Source organism: Podarcis tiliguerta (genome assembly GCF_965153285.1).
Source record: "Podarcis tiliguerta genome assembly, chromosome: 17".
In the NCBI taxonomy this organism is placed as follows: Eukaryota; Metazoa; Chordata; class Lepidosauria; order Squamata; family Lacertidae; genus Podarcis; species Podarcis tiliguerta.
Window position 1 is genome coordinate 10798445 of NC_139550.1, and position 14754 is coordinate 10813198.

At 45.0% G+C, this 14754-nt stretch overlaps 1 protein-coding gene across 3 annotated transcripts; it reads left to right on the forward strand.

Annotated features, from left to right (window-relative positions):
* Positions 1–940: 940 nt before the first annotated feature.
* On the forward strand, positions 941–12196 carry FUT10 (fucosyltransferase 10). 3 transcript variants are annotated; one of them, XM_083420256.1, is made up of 5 exons: positions 941–1150; positions 3195–3503; positions 4958–5252; positions 8875–9710; positions 11191–12196. In XM_083420256.1, the coding sequence occupies exons 2-5, from the start codon at positions 3423–3425 to the stop codon at positions 11413–11415; spliced, it is 1437 nt and encodes a 478-aa protein (XP_083276382.1). In that variant the 5' UTR covers positions 941–1150; positions 3195–3422; the 3' UTR covers positions 11416–12196. The 3 variants fall into 3 exon arrangements, with proteins under 3 accessions (XP_083276382.1, XP_083276383.1, XP_083276381.1); XM_083420257.1 differs by having other exon boundaries at positions 1039–1150; positions 3195–3415; XM_083420255.1 differs by having other exon boundaries at positions 1048–1150; positions 3198–3503.
* Positions 12197–14754: the final 2558 nt, after the last annotated feature.

The window sequence follows — 14754 nt, forward strand, 5'->3', positions numbered from 1 at the left end:
GCAACCTGCACAGAATTTTGCTCAACGGTTGCCATTAATTTGACTTTAATTAATTTTTATAATGGAATGTTTTTAGAATGTTTGATTATTTGACTGTTTGATTATTTAATTGTTGTTAGCCGCCCTGAGCCCGGCTTCGGCTGGGGAGGGCGGGATATAAATAAAATTTATTATTATTATTATTATTATATATTTGAAGAGTATACATATTTCAAATTATCTATGCATATGAATATATATTTGAAGGGTATGCATGTTTCAAATTATCTATGCATATAAATATATATTTGAAGAGTTGATAAGACAGATAATTTGCTGGCTGCTGAATTTCTTATTTTCAGTTTTATGTGAACTCTCCCCGAGAAGAAGGCGTGATGCACGAATTACCTTAAGTAAAGACATGCTAAGCATTATTAAGGGATAAAAGACGGAACTGTCCCGCCTTAACTGATTCGGATGTGTGTGTGATCCTCAGCTGCTTCGTGATGAATGATCTCAAAGGGCTTTTTAGCGCTCCTGTGAAGATATATGTATGTATTCCACTGACGCAGCTCAGTCCTCCCGCTGGCAGAGCTTTAGCATAATGCAGCAGCCGTCCATCCTTGCAAAGGCGAGAGCCGCAGCCGCCGGTTCTTTTAAACGCGCTCTTTCCAACGGGAAGCCCGAAGCCCTTCTCCCAAAAAAGCCCCAGATTGTCGCTGATGCTTAATTTATTTAATTGCGTGTTGTTGTTGTTGTTGTTGTTTCCTACCCCGCTTACCGAGATCGTGTGGCTCGGGGGATGGTTTCTTCCAGGGAGGGAATGACTTCGCTAAAATGCTGATATTATTAGTGCAATTAGACTAACTTTCCTTTACAAAATCTAAAGAGAGAGACGACGACGTCGCCTCTCTCCGCAATTCCTGGCTCCGGCTCTGCTTCCCGAAGCTGGTTCCTAATTGAAACCCGGAACGTGGGAATTTATGAACTGGATTTCCCAGGCGCTTTCCCAAACGGTTTTAGCACTGTAGCTTCCGATCCTTCTCCAGGTTTTGCAGTAATCCCGAGAGCTGTTAAAAAAAAACCAAGTACAAACTGAAAGTAAAAAACAAAAAAAGCAACCCACAAAAAACAGCCTAGCAGCAACAAGACGGAAGAGCTGTTATCCGGGGTGAGTTTTTTAAAAATATAATATAAATATAGATATATAAACATACACAGGGGGGGGGGGGGAGAGAGAGAGAGAGACAGATCTCCTGCAGTCTAGGATGTTACACAATGCTATAAAGATGAAGGAGCCGCTTGAGGCTGTTGTATGTTTTAAAGGACTGGGGGAAAGAGAGAAAAGAAAGACTTTCTTGGTTCCCTGAAGTTTCCCCCGCCCTCCCAGCTGCCCTGATAAAAGGGCCGTTTGAGTCTTTCAGTCCATCGGGAAACAAGGATAGGAATTCAGATTTCTAATCGTGTTTTGCTGCCTGGTCCCTTGTGCCTGTAACAGAAGGCTGATGGGGAAACGTTTGCTTGCTTAATTTTCACATTTTATTTTATCCTTGTGCCAGGAACAGCTTTACTTAAAAAGAAGAAGAAGAAGAAGAAGTAGCTATGCTTTGTCACCACTGTTCAAGGCAGAGGAGTAGGGCCAGTAAAGGAAAGTTGGCAACTTTGACTCTGGAAGCTTCTTCTAGTCAAAGGGATCCTTATACAGTGGTACCTCGGGTTACAGATGCTTCAGGTTACAGACGCTTCAGGTTACAAACGGCTGCTAACCCAGAAATAGTACCTCGGGTTAAGAACTTTGCTTCAGGATGAGAACAGAAATTGCATGGCAGCCACGGGAGGCCCCATTAGCTAAGGTGGTACCTCAGGTTAAGAACAGTTTCAGGTTAAGAATGGACCTCCAGAACAAATTAAGTACTTAACCCGAGGTACCACTGTGCTACCCTGTTTAAAGTGAGAGGTCTTGTCTTGTGTGAGCCTTAGCTAGTTAACAGTCCTGCTGTGCCAGAGTATCCCACAAAAAGGAAACAAATTGCTTCAGGTTTTTTTGTCCCAAACAGTTAATCCAGGGGCAAGAGGATGCCAGTACTCTGCTTATTGGTTAATAAGCAGAGTCAATGAAACTATTTGAGGCAAGAGCCATCCTTCAGAAAATGGAAGACTTGGGCAAATGAAAAAATAAATAAATACAGACTTTTGTTAACATAAATGCAATCAAACAATGATGGGGACAACAAAAAGCTTGAGGAGCATGTTCCTAAAAACTTAAGTGCCAACCACAGAAAATATTTAAGTACAGCAGTAGCAGGAAATGAGATAGGGAGCTTTCAGCAATGACCAGAGTCAGATACGTGCTAAAAGAGGCAAACAAGATGACAGAGAAATTAAATGAGTTGTTCACACTGGAAGTCTGAGGGCAGATAGATTCCTGTGCCTGAACTAACTTTTTTTGGGAAGGAAACCTGAAGAAGTGAGTGGTGACAAGGTTTTAGGCCTTACTGACAAATTAAAAACTGACATATCACTGGGTTCAGATGGCACTCTGTTGAGATTTCCTAAAGGACTGAAATGTGAAGTTGCTGGTCTTCTAACAAAAGTATGTATATCTTGACACTTAGATGAGCCTCCATGCCTGCAGACTAGAAAGCGGTCAGTGGAACACCAGTTTTCAAAAGGGGGTTGCCTGCACAAAGCCCATGAGGACTATAAACCGGTTATTAATAGAAACTCTGTTATATATAAAGAAAGCTGAAGTTCTTGAACTGCAGAATTCCGTTCCTAAAATGAAAGCCTGTTCTCTTTTGTACTTGTATGGTGACAGACATAAAACACACAAAGCCTTGATTACGATGAAATAACATTTGCGTCCAATATCTTTTCTGATATAAAGTGAAGCGCAGTACAGTCATACCTCGGGTTGAAGTAGCTTTGGGATAAGTATTTCCGGGTAGCACGCTGCGGTGACCTGGAAGTAATGGAGCATGTTACTTCCGGGTTTCGCCGCTCGCGCATGCGCAGATGGTCAAACTGTCATGCGCATGCGCAGAAGTGTTGAATCGCGACCTGCACACGTGCAGATGTGCGGATGCGAGTTGCGTTCACTTCTGGATGCGAACGGGGCTCCGGAACGGATCCCGTTCGCATCCAGAGGTACCACTGTATATCAAACTGGCTGTACCAGTGCCTCTAAAACACACCTCTGCCCTGTTTTCCTTTAGCAGATGCATTCGCTTCCAAGAAGCCATTGGTTCAAGAAGCTGCATGGTGGAAGATCAGAAATGCGGCCAATTTTTCATCACTGCCCTTGATGGCATCGGTTCCCCCATCACTGGTGGCAATGGAGAAGGACCAGGTGGTGAAGGGAAACAGCAGTGAATATCATCTGTGGAGTATGTTGCAGCAATTCTGAAGAGGCAACACCTGCTTCCTATGCCCAGACGTAAGGCATGAATGCAATGAGGAAGAAGAGATTTTGGGCATCCTGCTTCTGCTTAATGGCCATCTTTTTTCTGCTTGTCACCCTCCAGGTACTACAGATACTCAGGGTCAGGAGTTGAGCACTGATTTAGGCTGAAACATGCCATACTCTTAATCTTAGGGTCATGGGTTCAAGTTCCACGTTGGGCGAAGAATTTCTGCATTGCAGGGGGTTGGACTAGATGACTCTCATGGTCCCTTCCAACTCTATGATTCTGTGGCAGGACTGTTGGCATGAAGAGAAGTGAGGGCAGCCTTGCCCACCCAGACAGCTTCAGCACAGTCCCACATAACCTTTTCCTGGGTTCCCAGGTCCTAAGGGAGATCCTCTTTTGCCTATCTTTCTACCCCAGGGGTACGGCATCTCCATGACCACCCAGATTGTATTTATATTTATTTATAAGGCACCAACTCATATAAGAAAAACACTGTGGCTGTGTGCACCCAAAACACAACGGACTCAAATATAATAATACACCAAAGCAAATGACCAACAATAGATTTCTCTAAATAAAAACTCCTGACAAGACCAAAACAAAAAGACCTCGTTTTCAGCAGATGACAGAGCATCAAAATTGTAGGTGGTTGACTGATTTCATTGGGATTGAACTAAGTTGTTGTGCATGCATGGAACAAGGCCTGTTCCTGCTTCAGGATTTCCCCATGCCCCCCTAAATCTGCTCTGGAGGTTTGGGGGAACACCTAGACAAAGGGGGCGAAGGGGGGAATTCTTATTGCGTGAGCAGTCCTTGCATGCATGCCACAGTTAGCACTACACTGAATTACATCCAATAGGAACAGTGTTCCAAAATACTAGGTCTCCTATTGGTGCCATGGATGTTGGACTCTCAGCTGTCATCTGCCCCAGCCAGCATGGCCAATGGTCAGGGCTGATGGGAATTGTGTACTCCTGCAACATCCCTTCCCCGAGGCAACTCTCCCAACCTCTGCCCTCTGCTGATGAGCTTCCCCCATTGATGGATTTTTCATTAGTAAAGGAATTTGAGGCATGCATGATATTAACATGTGAAGCTTTTAGCAGTATGGAGGTAAATATTATGAGCTAATACAGGCTTCCTCAACCTTGGCCCTCCAGATGTTTTAGGCCTACAACTCCCATGATCCCTAGCTAGCAGGACCAGTGGTCAGGGATGATGGGAATTGTAGTCTCGAAACATCTGGAGGGCTGAGGAAGCCTGAGCTTCTCAGGGATATACTGTTAAGAGACACAGCTGCAGTGGTTGATTGAAAAGTTGGCAGCCTAATGATGAAAACAATAATCCAACCAACCCAACACCTTGAGTCACATGAGAATAGTAAGGTCACAATAATTGAATAATTTCCCCAATTACTGTCTACTAGAACTAAATTCTACAGAGACCAGGGCCTACTGTTTTCTCCATTTTAAAGCAGGCCTCAGTGGGTGCTCTGTTATACAGAAGGATAGTTCATGCCATGTACAATGAGACTTCAATAACGATAGATTTCTCTTTCCCCTTGAAAGGTGGTTGTAGAGCTTGGAAAGTCTGAAAGGAAGATGACGAAAACCTCCATTTCACAAAACAGCGCACTGAAAGATGAAGAATGGCAGAAATACACTTATCTGTTTGTAAAGAAACCGGAACTCCCCAGCGATACAAAGACCATTTTGAACAACGACCGATATCCTATCTTGCTGTGGTGGTCTCCGCTGACAGGAGAGACAGGGCGGCTTGGTCGGTGCGGACAAGACGCTTGCTTCTTTACTATCAACAGGACCTATCAGCACAACTTTATGACTAAAGCATTTCTGTTTTATGGTAAGAGGCTGGTTCATTTTATTCTTCAAGATGATGAGTGACTTTGCCTTTCCCCCTCGCTCACATGGTTCATTTATCTGGGGCCTGCAACAGAATGTTGCAGCGTGGCGTGCTGCTTTTCGGGGTCTGCTGTTTGGGATTCCAGCCACTCTATTTCAGTCCTCCTTTCTTCTGGGTTTTCTGTTCCCCACCATGGTCAGTGAGCATGCTATGGCCATTGATCTTACTGCCTTAAGTCCCCTCCCCCCAAAGGATGTTTCTGTACTTCTGCAAACTCTGAGATTTTCCCAAGTCTGCTGAAACCTCCCTTTTATGTGGGGACGGTGCCATTTTGGCTATATAAAGATTGGCACTCACAGCTGAACACTGGAAATGGAGAGAATTAATGTGAACAGTCAGTTTTCAGAGAGGTAGTCATATTGTTGTTGTTGTTTAGTTGTTTAGTCGTGTCTGACTCTTCGTGACCCCATGGACCAGAGTACGCCAGGCACTTCTGTCTTCCACTGCCTCCCGCAGTTTGGTCAAACTCATGCTGGTAGCTTCGAGAACACTGTCTAACCATCTCGTCCTCTGTCGTCCCCTTCTCCTTGTGCCCTCCATCTTTCCCAACATCAGGGTCTTTTCCAGGGAGTCTTCTCTTCTCATGAGGTGGCCAAAGTATTGGAGCCTCAGCTTCAGGATCTGTCCTTCTAGTGAGCACTCAGGGCTGATTTCCTTCAGAATGGATAGGTTTGATCTTTTTGCAGTCCATGGGACTCTCAAGAGTCTCCTCCAGCACCATAATTCAAAAGCATCAATTCTTCAGCGATCAGCCTTCTTTATAGTCCACCTTTCACTTCCATACATCACTACTGGGAAAACCTGGCTTTAACTATACGGACCTTTGTTGGTAGTCATATTAGTGTCAAGCAAAAAAACACATTTTATCGTTGCTATAAAGACCAACAGATTTACTTGGGCGTAAACTATGTTTACTTCCTCAGGTGCATGAATTGTTATCCTCAGTTGTAGTGTGTGTGTGTGTGTGTGTGTGTGCATACATTCACACTTTTAGAGGAAAAAATATTGCAAACAGTGAGGACAAATGGCAACAAGATGCAAAACGTACAGACTGTGAAAAATCCCTGCGTTGGGGTGAGCTCCCGTGGCTTGGTCCCTGCTCCTGCCAACCTAGTAGTTCGAAAGCACGTCAAAGTGCAAGTAGATAAATAGGTACTGCTCTGGCGGGAAGGCAAACGGCCTTTCCATGCACTGCTCTGGTTCGCCAGAAGCGGCTTAGTCACGCTGGCCACATGACCCGGAAGCTGTACGCCGGCTCCCTCGGCCAATAAAGCGAGATGAGCGCGCAACCCCAGATTCAGCCACGACTGGACCTAATGGTCAGGGGTTCCTTTACCTTTACTTACTTTAATAAAAGCTCTTGGAAAATACCTATGGGGATCATAAGAAAACTTCAGTTATGTCAGTGACCTGCATGTTGCCCACCCGTAACTTAGACCATTATTTATTTTGTCACGAACATTAAAGTATGAAATGTGCTCATAATTGCAATCTTATTCTGCATTTTCTCATCATAAACCTTGTAATGCCTCTCTGTCTTTTTCTGGTCTGAAGCATATTTTTTATCATCTCTTCCATCCTTTAAGACATATTGTCTATCAGCTTGGCTAAGATTAATGCGTTGTATCAAATCAATCAGTCATCCTAGTGTTTCACCTTGGAAGTATCCTTTTATAGGCTTCTCGCTGCAGATCCTTTATCTTCACCATTAGTAGACAGCTCTGACTTTATTTTCTCAGCAAGAATTGGACTCTGTTTGTTTACAATATCACCTAAAAGTTGTAATATCCACTCAAGGGTGCCTCAGTTTAATGCGCTTTTAAAAGTTGTATTCAGTACTTCTCTAGTGGGTGCACTGCAATTTTTTTGCTGCTAATGTTGTCAAAGCCTCTGTTTCTGAAACCCAAGTCACAACATGCAGCTACTCTCTTTAAAAACATGCAGCTGCCCCCAATGGATACAACTCAAATCCAGGAGCAGGAAAAGTAGATAAAAGTTTTGAAACAAGTTTCACGATTCCCATGGAGCTGGTGATTCTTGGGCTGAATTATTTTGGCTGTCAAGCACAAAACTGACTTTATTATCTCTCTCCTCAGAGCTGTAATAAAAATATTATTTTCACAATACATGTCCGCAGGATATTCCCTTTATAATTCAAAACCACATCTAGAGAGATTTATTATTCAGATAGACCCGAACACTGGAAGTTTAAGGGAATCAAGTTTTATTGAGCTTTTCTCAGGATGTATAGCATCCTTTTTATATATAACTTTAGATACCTATCACAGCACTTTTTATCCTGCAATGTTTCATGAACTCCAAATAGAAAACTAGCATAAACTTACAGTGCAGTCCTATAAATGTCTACTCAGAAACAAGCCCTGTTGAATTCAATGGGTCTTACAGTTGTATATAGGATTGCAGTGTTAACTGTTTTATATTGTGAAGAACCACTAGGAACTGCCTTGCTGCAGCCTTTGTTGCTTACCTGTTTAGAAGCAGAATCAGGATCCCATTTGTAGCTAGGAAGAACCCAAGTGTATATCTATGTATAGCTCACTGAGGACTGATGTCATGGACTGGTTGGACACAGAGGAATGGTGGGAAGAACCAGCAGGGGAAGAAGGCTCAATGCTCAGGGAGTGGTGGTGGGACAATGATGAATGGTCAGAGGGAGAAGAAGGAGGACTGGTAAGAGAAGGTATTGGAATCTGAAGGAGTAACAGGGTTTAGTGAGCTGGGAGAGTCTGTGGCAGAGAGCAGTCCAGAACCAGAGGCTGAAGCTGAAGCATGAAAGTGGGGTAAGGGAGGCCAAGAAGCAGAGATGAGTCAGGCTAGTGAAGAGTCATGGGTGTCTCCCCCGTTCTGCTGAGACCAGCTCACTTCCCCCTGGTCAACCAGAAGAGGCATGAAAAGGGCGAAGGAGAAGTTAGATTCATGCAGGCATGGTCTCCTATTGCTTGGGGGGGGGGGACCCTGGAGACGAGGGTACTTAGGCAGCTGTGGAGAGGCGTAGATCTTCATTCTCAGTGACTACTTCATAGGAAGCAAGACCTGACAGAGATGAGTTGCTGTGCTCATTAGGTCTGACACTCCACCAAGTGATCATGTTTTTGCTAATTAACTCCAGCTTGCACAATGTGACTTGCCACTGGCTTGCTTCTGACAACTGAGCATCCTCAATAGGCATGAAATGCTGCCCATCTATGTGTGTATGTGTGTGTGTGTGTTTTTGTGTGTGTGTGTGTAATGAGTGGAATGGCAACCTTGGGGAGGGAGAAAGGGGAACAGAATGGAGTATCCTGGAAAATTGCACTCTCAATGGAAGCACATGCAACATTCCATTGTGGGTCCCACTTGTTTTGCATGTTAGTAAGATGTTGTGGGGAGGAGCCATAGGCGAGAGAGGGGTGGTGATGGTCGTAAATACTAGGCTGCCTTGGTAATATGCTGTTCATATCATTCATGGAAGCGCAGCCAGATTGAATAATGTTTTCCAATATTTCTTTCACTGGGAGCAATACTGGTTTATTTCTCTCCCATTTGTATTGTCAACATCTAGGTACTGACTTCAGCATAGATAGTTTACCACTCCCCCGAAAAGACCACCATGACTGGGCCCTTTTCCACGAGGAGTCACCCAAAAACAATTACAAGCTCTTCCAGAGACCAGCCATCACTCTGTTCAACCACACAGCAACATTCAGCCGCCACTCACATCTGCCACTCACCACACAGTACCTTGAAAGCATTGAGGCCTTAAAATCCCTGAGGTACATGATTCCTTTGCAAAACAAGAACAGCTTGAGGAAAAGGCTTGCGCCCCTCGTATATGTACAGTCTGACTGCGATCCTCCCTCTGACCGGGACAGCTATGTACAGGAGCTTATGGCTCACATTGAAGTAGACTCCTATGGTGCCTGCTTGCATAACAGAGATCTTCCGGAGCAGCTTGAAAACCCTGCCTCCATGGATAACGATAACTTCTACAAGATACTTGCTCAGTACAAATTTGTCCTTGCCTTTGAGAATGCTGTCTGTGAAGATTATATCACTGAAAAGCTCTGGAGACCACTGAAGCTGGGTGTGGTACCAGTTTATTACGGCTCTCCTAGTGTCAAAGACTGGCTTCCCAGCAATAAGAGTGCAATCCTGGTCACAGGATTCTCACAGCCCAAGGACCTGGCACAATACATCAAAGCTTTGGATGCAGATGATGAGAAATATGAAGCCTACCTTGAATGGAAGCTGAAAGGGGACATCTCCAACCAACACCTGCTTGCTGCTATAAAGGAACGCACATGGGGAGTGCAAGATATCATGAAGGACAATTACATAGATGCCTTTGAATGCATGGTGTGCACTAGAATATGGGGAAATATGAGGAGACAAGCAAAGGTAATTATAAAGCCATCTGCCCTATTATAGCCAGGCTCACACCGTCTCTGAGTCAGACTTGCCAGGTACTAATTGTCAAGTGGAGTCACTTTGTGGCAGGTGTGATGTATGAGTTCTGACAGATAGAAGCAGGGCCAGAGACAAGCTCTCCAGGACCAAGGAGAGCTCCCAAGGAAAGGAAGGCAGATGTTGTTCTCCCAGAGTCCCGAGTTTATATGAGTCTTTATAAGAGGAATAAGGACCTTGTGGCATGTCAGCTGTGGTAGTACAGTGGTACCTCGGGTTACATACATTTCAGGTTACAGACTCCGCTAACCCAGAAATAGTACCTCGGGTTAAGAACTTTGCTTCAGGATGAGAACAGAAATCATTCTCTGGCGGCGCGGCACTAGCAGGAGGCCCCATTAGCTAAAGTGGTGTTTCAGGTTAAGAACAGTTTCAGGTTAAGAACGGACCTCCGGAATGAATTAAATACGTAACCTGAGGTACCACTGTATTCCAACTCCTATCAGACTTAGCAGCATGGACATGGTCATGGGTAGAAGGGAGTTGGAATCCAACAACATCTGCAGGGCCACAGGTTCTTTGCTTTCTAATACCCTCTCCCCCCCCCCAGTCTCATATTCTGTGAGTTCAACTCTTCTCCAGCTGCCTACAATATTGCAGCAAAATAATTCACCAGGCATTGCCTTGAGTGAAATTGCTGCTGACTTGGTCTTCAGTTAGCAGTCAAGGCTGACCTACAGAGTAGGTTGCACACATCAAGCAATGATTAGATCTAATGACAGCCCACAGTTTATTAAAGTGCAATATTTCACAGCCTCTTGAGTGAAACATAATGCTTGTTTACAGAATCGCCGCAGCATTAAAAAAGACTGCAAGAAGTGGCAGGCACATTTTCATCCAAGCCCTGTCAAGTTTGCAACCCCGACTTTGGCCTGGGAGGGCGGGATACAATAAGAAATAAAAATGTATTATTATTATTATTAAATGCATCAAGCATGTTTCAGCCGTTCGAAGCTACATGGAGCGAACATGTAGACCTCATTCCTAGCTCAGTGGGGAGGGGAGTCTTTTTCAGACGGAGGGCTGCATTCACAATGCGGAGCCATGCACACAAATGGCGCATTATATATAAATAAATACATGATGGTGATGATACCTGTGTAATATGAAATCCAGCACAACAGTTGTGCTAGTGGAAGATGGCTGTGCGACAGGTTGTGACTGCAACAGTCTGTTGTGCAACCAGTCATCAGAACCATTCCGGCTTCCTTGTGCAAGTCATTCCACTAACATAACTAGCTACACTCCTAAGGGACCTTAACTTAGTGCTTCATTGAATTCCTCCCAAATATTTTCCCCTCCACACACCATTTAAGTGGAAGTGAGTGTATATTCATCCCTGCTTACGTGGTGGTTGATAAAATTCAGATTGTGTCCTCCCACCTCTCTTTCTCTCTTTTTCTTTCTCAACCAGGGAATGTTACCAAAAAAGTGGAATGCAGAAGCAAGCCACCTGAGCTGCCCCAAACCTCAGCCATTTGTTTTTTCGTCTCGCAATACGCACAGAACGGCTCTGCGGGAGATGTGGATACCGAGCTTTGAGCAGTCCAAGAGAGAAGCTCACGCGCTGAGGCAGCTGGTCGAAAGGAATAGAAATTTCACAGCTCAGGAGTTTTGGACTATGGTGTTTAGAGAATGAGCTTAGAGGGAGACAATAGGCCCTTGACTCAAGCTAAAGGGGGAAACAAACCAACACAGAGGAGCCTCTATGAGGAGCTCTTGTTTGTCGGTTGCCTTAATAAGATAGGAAGCAGTTTTAACCACTGAGATGATGAGAAATCATCGTATTCAGCGAATACTAATCCAGAAGACGAAGGACCCAGTTGGGTCATCTTATAATATATTTTTTATACTAACGTTCGGTATAAACTGTTAATAATTAGTGTAATTAACATTGGAGCATTCACATCAAAATGCAGCCATCTGCACTTTACTTTCCCAGTGTGTGTGTGTGGTTTATTTTGCCTCTGCAGTTCCTCCCACCCTTGAGTTGGATACGTGTCAAGTCTTCCATCCAGATGGTTTGGCTTCCTGGCATCTCTCAAGCGAAGGGCCTTGTCTAAAGGGGTGGCCTTGCTGCTTATGTCATTTCTGCACCTGACAGGAAGCCAAGCCGTGCAGGAGAAAGGAGGACCTTGCAGATGAATCGCAGAGCAGCGTAGGAGGAGGAACAACCTCAGGGGCAGTGTGCCAAATGCTCTTGGGGGGGGGACGGTTACGGAAAGCAGGCCTTAGAAATAGAGTCTCACCTAAGTGTGGTCCGTGTTATTGGAGACTGGATTCTGTGCCGCTCTGGTAAATTCTGTAAAGAGCCACTTTGTGGTTTGAATGAAGGACCTTCTTTCTTTTCATTTCTGGCTGGGCCAGGGTGATGGAGATGTCATCTATTGAACAGCATTATAAACAGCAACGGCAAGGCAGCATGTCCATGCTCTGAGAATGTCTGAAGCATTTCTCTTAAGGAGGGAGGGCTGACTGTGCAGAGGCTCATGGAGGCAGGGATTTTGTTTTGTTAAGACCTGCACAATATCAGATGATTTGGGGCTTGATTTGAGTATCTTTATGGTTTTCGTTACTTGGGACTGGAAGTACGGGGCCAAAAGACTTCTTCACGCACAGTAAGTGTCGCTTTTCCCAACATGCTGAATCCAGGGAGAAATAAAAGAGGGGGAAATCCTTTTATCAGTGAAAATTTGTGCTTTTTACCTAGCTGTTAAAAAAGTACAACAGCCCTACCAGGGAAAAAATGGCAACTATGTGTTGCCACGATTTTTTCCTGCTAGGACTCTTGGTTTTGTTTTTTAACTGCTGGGGTAAGATAAAGCTAAAGGGACCCCTGATCATTAGGTCCAGTCGCGACCGACTCTGGGGTTGCGGCGCTCATCTCGCTTTATTGGCCGAGGGAGCCGGCGTACAGCTTCCAGGTCATGTGGCGAACCAGAGCAGCACACGGAAAGGCCATTTGCCTTCCTGCCAGAGCGGTACCTATTTATCTACTTGCACTTTGATGTGCTTTCGAACTGCTAGGTTGGCAGGAGCAGGGACCGAGCAACAGGAGCTCACCCCGTCGCAGGGATTTGAACCACCGACCTGATCAGCAAGTCCTAGGCTCTGTGGTTTAACTCACAGCGCCACCCGCGTCCCAACAGCTGGGGTAAACAAGTACAAATTAGATTGATAGAAGTTTCCCCTCCCCTCCGCTTGTTGCATCAACATGTTCTCATCCCTGCATGTGGAACCGGGGACAATTTAGGACTACATCATTATTTGCAGCATCAAGACCTGTCAAGGCATAATCAAGGCTCACAAACACACAGCTTGTTGCTCTTGATTGCGCATTTTGTTTGTGGTGAGCGACTGAGGCCATGCTGGGTGGCAAGAACAGCGATTGCACTGCAGGTTTGACCTCTCTGACCAAACACACCTCAGAGCAGGTGAGTGGATCTATCAGAGTGCTCCTTTGCTCAGCATGTTTATGCATCATCCGTTCCCACCCCGACCCCCAGCATCAGCAGTTTCCGTTGTTACTTGGCAGACTGAAATTTCCTGATACGGAGGAAGAATATAAAATGCATTAGCACTTGGCACTCATATGCTGAGATCCGGACACAGGCCAAAAAGTGCTGGTTAAGATTTACCCACCATCTAGTGTTTAAAAAGGGAACATCCACCGACGGGGCTGCATTCCAGATTCTTGGGCATCATTCCAAATATCCTTGGTAGCATATTTACAACACCACTTCCTACTCAGAAGTAAGCCCCACTGTACTCAATGGAGCTTACTCCTAGGTAAGTGTGCCTGGGACTGCAGCCTTGAATTTTGCCCCACTAACACAGGCCTGCACATTAATTCTCAGGGGTGATGAGAACTGCCCAGCTACATTGGTGTTAGCCGCCCTGAGCCCAGGGAGGGCGGGGTATAAATAAAATTTATTAGTAGTATTATTATATTTAGAAACCCACAGGTTTAGAGACCCACAGCCAGTGTGGTGTAGTGGTTAAGAGCGGTGGACTCGTAATCTGGTGAACCGGGTTCGCGTCTCCTCTCCTCCACATGCAGCTGCTGGGTGACCTTGGGCTAGTCACACTTCTTTGAAGTCTCTCAGCCTCATTCACCTCACAGAGTGTTTGTTGTGGGGGAAGAAGGGAAAGGAGAATGTTAGCCGCTTTGAAACTCCTTTGGGTAGTGATAAAGTGGGATATCAAATCCAAACTCCTCTTCTTCTTCTTCTTCCCCAGTCAGTCTATGCAGACCAAAGCCCACCATAGTATTTTTTTTAAAAGGAGCAATGCTTCCATTTGTTCTCACTACATTTCGTTTGGTTATCTTAACTTTATGTACTAAAACAAAACAAAACAAAACAAAACAAAACCAGCCCCCTCTTGGGCTTCAACCGGACTCCTTTCCAGCATCCATCAGTTTCATTGATCCAGTGTTTGCTGATGCTCTTCCCTCTTTGACATGGTCCTTGACATTTCCCAGAACCTCAAGAACAAGCTGGCAACCATGACGCTTAGCAAAGGTCTCCCTATAAATTCAATCAAAGTGAAAGCTGTATCCTTCGGCCAGGCTGGAATGCTTCTGAGTGCAGACGACCAGCCTGCCGTTGTAAAAAAGCTTTCCATCTACAGAGGGAGAGATTGTGATACAGTGGTACCTCGGGTTACAGACGCTTCAGGTTACAGACACTTCAGGTTACAGACTCCACTAACCCAGAAGTAGTACCTCAGGTTAAGAACTTTGTTTCAGGATGAGAACAGAAATTGCGTGGCGGTGGCAGCAGAAGGCCCCATTAGTGGTACTTCAGGTTAAGAACAGTTTCAGGTTAAGAACGGACCTCCATAATTAATTAAGTTCTTAACCCAAGGTACCACTGTACTCCCAAAGAGGAATGGGTTTTTTCAACAGCAGGGTGAGCTCTGTTGCCTTTCATTGTCCCTCAATTTCCACAAACATAGGAGCCAACTGAGATTGCTT